General features: G+C 49.2%; 1 protein-coding gene across 1 annotated transcript in view; it reads right to left on the reverse strand.

Annotated features, from left to right (window-relative positions):
- Positions 1-1,438: 1,438 nt before the first annotated feature.
- ADPGK (ADP dependent glucokinase) overlaps positions 1,439-8,129 on the reverse strand; it is a 29,398-nt gene continuing 22,707 nt past the window's right edge. Inside the window, exons 5-7 of the mRNA XM_007461672.1 lie at positions 5,851-6,047; positions 5,130-5,228; positions 1,439-1,987 (exon numbers count right to left, since the gene is read on the reverse strand). Coding sequence (XP_007461734.1) covers positions 1,439-1,987; positions 5,130-5,228; positions 5,851-6,047 — 845 coding nt within the window. The remainder of the gene's footprint in view (positions 1,988-5,129; positions 5,229-5,850; positions 6,048-8,129) is intronic.

Raw genomic sequence — 8,129 nt, forward strand, 5'->3', positions numbered from 1 at the left:
TCTTTCCAACTGCTGGGTCATACTGGCTCGAGTACTTGATACTAGTATCTCCTGTCACTTTATTTTGTTAATTTTAATTTTTTTGGCTGCACCGCACAGCATGTGGGATCTTAGTTCCCAGACCAGGGATCAAACCCGTGCCCCTGCATTGGAAGCAGGGAGTCTTAACCACTGGACTACCAGGGAAGTCCCTCTTCTGTCACTTTAAACCAGAAGACAGACCTACAGCTCAGACTCAGTGTGAGGGGCTGCCTAACCTAGTGATGGGGAAGACAAGATAACCAAACACCTCAAGAGCAGAGGAACATGTTAAGTCACAAGTCAAGATCAAAATGATTTATGGCTCCGGAGTCATGGTAGAAATGAAATCAATCACAAACAGACTTCGGATTCCTGAAATGTAAATTGTTTTTAATATTTAAAAGCACGCTGAAGTCTCCTTGATTTATAAAAAATAAATACATAACGTGACAAACTTATTCATGATCCTGGGACCCTTATGAGGTCAAACTCTTTAATGGATGTGATGTGTCAATGTAAAATACACATGATCTGTTATACACCCAGAAGCATATTCCAGTTGTAAGATGCCTTCAAGGACCAGAAAGAACATAGATCAGTCTTCTACTGCAGAAAGCACGTCCACAGCTGGGCGATGAGGTTGGGCCCAGGCACAGGAGCCTCTGACCAGCCAGCCTACAGTTAAGGAGCCAGGGCAGGAAGGCGCAGCCCTTCAGCTCACAGCCCCACCCTGCAAGCCAGCCAGGCTCCTCAGCTGCAGAGTGACTGGCTCCCTCAAGGGAACCACGAGGCTCCCAGCCTCTGCTGTGTCTCTGAAGCACAGGAGGGCCTGTTTTGTCCTTACTTGTGGCTCTGTCCTAAGTTTGAGAGCAGAAGACTGAGAAGGTGTGCTCATTAAATTTTTTCATTTGAACACTGAATGGAAATCATGATCCTGCCAGGAGCGCTGAGCTGAGAGAACACGAGAACTCACACTGCACTTTACCAGAGACATGGGAGCGGGTGAGGGAGCACGTGCTCCCGAGGTTGGCAAGGAGGAGTGCTTTCTCCAAACCGACATGCTCTCGAGGGTAAAGAAGTCAGGCCTAAAATACCTGAAGAGGGGATCTGGGAATCAAGTTTTCACCCCTGTAACACACAACATAAAAAAAAAACAAAACAACAACAATAAGAAAAATCCAGTCTTGTTAGTAAATAGCTGAATTTTGATTAAAACCTGAAGTGTTTCTGTGTAATCATCAACTGGCTGGAATGTATCTGGTACAGTTTAATCTGCTGTTGTTTCTTTGGCTGTCTTTCAACTAGATCTAGAAACAGTTTTGACACTCAATCCTGTTTCCCAAACCACTTAATTCCTGTCATTCTTAGGTTGGCTAGTTTTCCTCCTTCAGAAAAATGACCCACAACAATCTTTCTACTAGTGAGGGTGTACTTCTGAATAGAAGAGTCCTTCGGCTGAAATGGCATCTCCGAGGCCCACAGTTCGAACAGGATCTTTACACACCAACACTGGTGTGAAGTGGAAGGACACTCCCTCCCTGTGCCACTCGACCACTGGCTCGTTTGGGTTTAACATGACCCTGGAGCCAGCCGCCAAACGGGAGGTCATGAACTCACGGGGCGCCTTCAGAGACACTCGGCGGGTGTCTATGGTTTCTGTCGCGCAGGCCTGTGTCCCAGCCACGCGAGCTCCTGCAGCCACGGCCGCTAGCTGGTTGGCCCAGTGTCCGTCCACAGTTGCCAGGATGTGGTAGGCCAGCGTGTGGAAGTGGATCCTGGTGAGGTCTGAGGCTCTGCTTTCACTCTTCCCATGTTCCTTCAAGATCCAAAAGAGGATGTCGCTGACCACGCCCACATCAGGAACACCGGTCCAGGAGGAGAGGGAAGAGTGAGGTCCAGATGCCGACTGGCTGAGAAATAACAGCTCCTGTTCATTCAGCCCAAGGGAAGTCACAGCAGAAAAGACCTGCTAACAAAAACAAAATGCAGGTCTTTTTCTGATGGACATCTAGCTCCTAAGTACCCTAGGACACAGCCGACGACTAATGTCAGGGAGGGCAGGTAGGGCCGGCATCTTTCTTCTTTACCACAAGACTCCCTGCTCCTGAAGTCTGCGAGGGGAAGTGACAGATCAAGGTCCCTATTTTGGCTATTACACCTCTATCTCCACGCTCATCATCACTTGTGGTCAACTGGAAAGTTGCAGTAACTCTGTATTAGAGCCAGTCTCCTGTTTATATGCTGGAATACAAAGGCAGAGGGGTACACTCTGCATTGCTTTCCACGGTACCCAGTTTCTGCCTCTGCACACACAGCAGAGGCTCTCACCACCGACGGGGCCTGACTCTCAGTTCCTGAATGTCAGCAGGTGTCACACCAGTACAGTGGAGAAGCCCACAGGCAGGGTTGTAAGGGTTCCTCACACACAACACCAAGAAGCAAGGAGAGTGGCTTCACGTCTGATCTAAGCTTTCTAAGCAGATGTGGGTTAGGAAGACTGAATTTAGTAATAACACTGTGTGTGACAGGGCACCAAACAAGAGCCATGGTTTTCTATCTTGAGGGGTACCAATATGTCTACCTTGCTATCTTTCTTACTTAGCACTTCCTTCCTTAGAGCCAGGGACCTGAATAAGGTGAATGTTCGTGCAAGAGAGATGAGCCCTGTGGGTATGCAGGGGTGGGTCTGCACACGCATATATTTTTTTAAAAATCAAGGGCCTGGGAATTCCCTGGCGGTCCAGTGTTTAGGACCGCGCACTTTCACTGCCGAGGGCGTGGGTTCAATCCCTGGTTGGGGAACTAAGATCCCGCAAGCTGGCGCGGTGTGGCAAAAAAAAAAAAAAAAAAAAAAAAAAAAAAAACTTGAGTGTATCTGAGGATTCCTTGTGGTCCAGAAATTAATAAATCCCATATATAAAAAAAAAAAAAAAAAAAAAAAAAAAATCAAGGGCCTGTCCCTTTGCTAATGTAACACCACTTCTGTTTACTGCATGTTCTGTTAGACATTGAGCTACCGGCTCTATTTCATTCACTTCTTACTGTAACGCTCTGAGGGAAGGAGGGATTGCCTCCATCTTACAGATAAGGGGACCGAGACTTAGGAAGGTTAAGTAGATAGTTACACAGAAAATGAGATAAAAATGGCTTTTTAAAGAAGTGAAAAAATAACCTCAAAAAGAGAAATATGAGAATAAAAATTATACCGAATGGGACTTCCCTGGCAGTCCAGCGGTTAAGACTCTGCGTCTCCACTGCAGGGGGTGCGGGTTCGATCCCTGGTCAGGGAACTAAGAGCCCACATGCCGCAAGTTGTGGCCAAAAAGTAAAAAAAAAAAAAAAAAAAAAAAAAACCAAGGGCCTGTCCCTTTGCTAATGTAACACCACTTCTGTTTACTGCATGTTCTGTTAGACATTGAGCTACCGGCTCTATTTCATTCACTTCTTACTGTAACGCTCTGAGGGAAGGAGGGATTGCCTCCATCTTACAGATAAGGGGACCGAGACTTAGGAAGGTTAAGTAGATAGTTACACAGAAAATGAGATAAAAATGGCTTTTTAAAGAAGTGAAAAAATAACCTCAAAAAGAGAAATATGAGAATAAAAATTATACCGAATGGGACTTCCCTGGCAGTCCAGCGGTTAAGACTCTGCGTCTCCACTGCAGGGGGTGCGGGTTCGATCCCTGGTCAGGGAACTAAGAGCCCACATGCCGCAAGTTGTGGCCAAAAAGTAAAAAAAAAAAAAAAAAAAATGATACTGAAAAACACCAGGAATGAACCCTAATGTAAACAATGGACGTTGCGTGATGCTGACATGTGAATGTAGGCTCACTGACTGTTGCAAACGCCCCATTCTGGGGCAGGGGACGTTGATGGGGGAGGCTCTGGGTGTGGAGGGCAGGGGCTACATGGGGCTCTACATTCTGCTCAACTGTGCTGTGAGCCTAAAACTGCCCTAAAAGTAGTCTATTAAAAAAAATTATTCTGAAATACCACTTTTTACCTGTCAGATTGGTAAGAAAGCATGTTTTTAACCACATTCCAGTGGCAAGGATATGAGGAAACAAGCACTTGTAGAGAATTCTAGTGGAAGTAAACTGGTACAGTGCTCATGGACGAGAATTCTGCAATATCAAACTTACAAATGCTTTTTGTGCCCCAATCTAGCAATTCTACTTCTGAGAACTTATCATACACATGTACCTGCTCATGGGCAAAATAAACTCATGTACAAAGTTACTTGCTGAAGTGCCATATGGGACAGCGAAGGGCAGACAGCCAAATGCCCAGCTTTGGTTGGAGTTAAAGACACTGGATGCACCACACGCTTCTTCTAACCAAGTGATGACAAAGAGGAGATCTCCAAAACGCATCCAGTGAAAGAAAGCAAAGTGTACAACAGTGTATGCAGTATGCTATGCTATCTTTGGGGGTAAAAAGGGATGAAAAAATAAGGCTTATATTCCCATATTTGCTTATATACGTACACAATAACTCTGGAGGGAGCAGGTGAAACTAGTAAAGAGGTTACTGACAGTGGATACAGGGGGCAGGAGGAAGTGAGACTTCATGTATATATTTTAATATTTTTTGAGTTTTGAACCACATGAATATATTACCCATTAAAGAGGTTAAATAACAATAAATGAAAGGTTAACCTGCCTAAGTTCACAAAGCTAGCGAGTGGCAAAGCTGGCATTCCAACCCTGGTTTCCAAAGTCTGTGCTCTTAAGCACCACACTCTTGGATTTATCTGATCATTGCTACTGTCGAAAGGCTGAACACCTCAGGGCCTGACGGTGAGGGAGTCAAGCGGCCCCCCAAACTTCCTTTCTCTGAACTTCTTGAAGTTCAACTGAAAGCACCCAAGTTGGGCTTTCAGTTTTCTCCTTTGAGTTCTGCTGCAAAAGGCATTCACTTCCAACTTCCCCATTCCAGAAGGAGAAACACGCCCCAAGAGCCCATCAGTAACACCGCCATATTCCTAATCTAGTAGGAGATCCTGTTCCAGCACAGTCCTGGCTCCTGGACTTGGATCTCATGGACCCAGATCTGAGTGAGACAACACCCACACCTCAGTGACCCCCCGTGCTGCCCGTGGGTTACCTGATGCACAATGCTGCTCATGAGCTCCCTGTTGGTCATGCTGGCCAGCTCCAGGTGAACTGGAATACCCGTGGGGATGTCAGAAATGGAGGTCATGACCTGGAGAGACAAGAGGAGAGCACTACCATCAGAAACAGAAGGAAGTCAGGCAAGAGGGAAGGAACAAGTCCCGAGAGGCAGTGCATCCTCATGAAAGCTCCCGGCCACGTGGGCGGCCACAGACACTGTGGACAAGGGAGGCTTTTCCCAACAGGGAAAACCAGGCTCTGCAGAGAGGCACTGGGGTTAAGGACTCAGAGCACACAAGGAACCGCCCCTGCACGTTCACGCAGCCAGCCTCTTCCTGGGGACCTAAACTGAGCAGTCAGCTTCAACTGCTGTGTGAATCTGCAGCACAGCTGATGTGAATGAGATGATACAGAAAACACAAAGGACACAAACTACAGACACTGCAGTCTGCAGCCACGTTCAGTTTAGCACAGGAAGCAGAGGCTCAGGGAAGACGATGTTCTGATCTGTCCTACTCAAGATGCTGCCCGTGCCTGAGAGAACCCCATGAGGAGCCTCGCTGGAGTGGGAGGCAGGCTTCTCGGCTGCCACGACACGTCCCGGGAGGCCAGGACCCAGGGCAAGGCAGCGCAAGCTGCAGAGGCTGAGGGAGGCAGGGATCTGAAGGAAAACACTAGCTGCGATCTGTGAAATTCCGTAACAGTGCTATTACCTCCAAGAGTCTCTTCCTCTGGAACTCCTTGCTTTGTCCCTCCATCATGTGCAATCCAGAGAGGACCACCAGGTCTGGCTGAAACTCCTCCAGGCTAGACACAAACACCTCCAGCATATTCATGGCCCCGTTGGAGAGGTCGTGGGAGAAGATGAATCGGTTGGCATGGGGAGCTTTTAACTGGCCCCACTCCTCCCCTAGAAAAGCCCAGTCAACACAATGGGAAGAAAAGGAAGAGGCTTTAAGTCTCCTAGCTGTGCGGGGGCTGGCAGGGGCCTCACTGGAGCCTTGGCTCTGGGCAGGCTGGCCTCTGGCTGAGTGGACCCCGGCTGCCATGGCCTAAGGGAAGCATGGTGCCGCAGCCAGGAGGATGGTGGTCAGAAAGAAACAAACCCCAAAACCCCAACCCCAGCCCCACAAAAACACAGAAACACAGCACGGGTGCTGTGTGCCTTTGTCAAGGAGCTGGCAAGTAGCTGCCCTCGAGTTCCAGGGAAGCTCTCCTGTCCAAACACAGGACGCTCGTGTCCCTCCCAGTCGCAGAGCACAACTTCCAAACACTGGTGCACAGTGGGCACCATGCGGGTCCCCGAACGTAGGACATGCTGCCTTTCCCAAAGCACCTTCCACCTCACAGTAACGCCCCAGCACCTGTCATTTAGCTGGGACCTAAGGAGGCTGGAATGACTGTACCTCCTCCTCCCTGCCGCCCACTGGTGGTTCCTGGGCACTGGATCCAGAAGCTAAGAGTATCTGGCTGCTCTAGCCTCCCGTGAGTGAGCTGCTTTGGAATAATGAATAATGAATAAAAGACTAAGTTCAAGTGTTACTACCTCCTGAAAGGGTTGCCAACTGCTCCAGCCTGAGGTGTACTCTCACTGCTTTGAGGATCCAGAGATTCTCCTTTACGTGGTTTGGTGATTCATCACTTTGCTTTGAGTCCTCTCTTCTACTATGTTAACTAGTATTCAAACTTGTATCATTACTTCACTTTTCGCAGGTTTGTGCCCCATCCCCCCTCAACACTGTATGTCTCTGATTCCCACAGCCCAGTCACAGTCCCCTGCACAGAGTGCCCACTCAGCGTTCACTAATCTGATTCAAGCAGAGGGAGGCCAGACCCTCCCTGGTAGGGTCTTGGGCGGGGGCAGGAGCTGGGAGTCTGTGTGCAGCTACAGGAGTACCTCTCGGCACCGGCCAGGAGGCCGCATCTCCAGCGGAACCTAGTTTTTAATGTGCAGGTGGCAAGGCCCCACCCCTGGAGACCCGGATGTGCAGTCAGGTGGGGAACTACCAACTGAGAGCCCCCAGCTGCCAAGCACTTGAGGGGAGTGCGCCAGTGCCCGAGTCCTAGGGGAGGGGGGCAGTGGGGGGCGGAGAGGCCTCTCTAAGTTCACTTGGTGCCATCCCATGCGCATCCCACATTCCTCTCCTTGAAGTCTTGAAAATCTCAAAACTCAGCCTGAGGCAGTGCCTTGGAGGCTATGTCCCCCAAGCACCAGGAGGAGCAGTCACCCCCAGCCTGGCGCGCTGCCCGAGACTGGGGGGCAAGGATTTATGACCTAGGGTTACACAGCTCTCCCTCCACGCAAAGGACCGGTCCCATTTACAAAGTCAAAGCCCATATGCTGAAGCCTAGTCTTTCATTGGTTTTATCATTTACTGGCTATTCCTTCAGAAAGTTTTTCCCCATGGCAGCCACCCCAGCAGAGGGTCTCCTCACGCTGCCGGCCCGCCCCGGGGTCAGCGCCCTGCTTCCTGCTTCCTCTGCCAACAGCCGCAGCCCCGCCTCCCTGCAGAGTGCGTGTAGGGGGAGGGGCGGGGCTTACTCTAGAGCGGGTGTCAAGGCGGGGAAAACCCATCCTTCCTTTGCTCTGAGTTCACCTTTACCGAATCCATTCCTCTGAAAAACATTTCATACGTGGGTCATTTGTATAACAGGAAAGAAAACATCACCTATTTCCTAAAACCTGATGTAATGGTTATACTTGTTAAAACACCATGTTCCTTTCTTAACTCCTGGCCCATGCCTTATTATTTGTCTGAAGAAAATACCCAATGGTGATCCACACGGCTGACAGCAGCATTCCAACTCTGCTTCATCTCTGAAGACCCAACGCAGGGACGGCCTCCCCTAGGAAGCCTTTCTGACGAACTCTGCCACCTCCAAGCAGACTCGATTACAGTACCTCCCTCCCTGGGCCACCACTGGGCCTTATTATAGGACTTGGCACATAACTGTGCCATCATTTATTCAAGACTCCACCTCCTGTAGGGAA

This window comes from Lipotes vexillifer, unplaced genomic scaffold (genome assembly GCF_000442215.2).
Source record: "Lipotes vexillifer unplaced genomic scaffold, Lipotes_vexillifer_v1.1 scaffold962, whole genome shotgun sequence".
Lineage (NCBI taxonomy): Eukaryota > Metazoa > Chordata > Mammalia > Artiodactyla > Lipotidae > Lipotes > Lipotes vexillifer.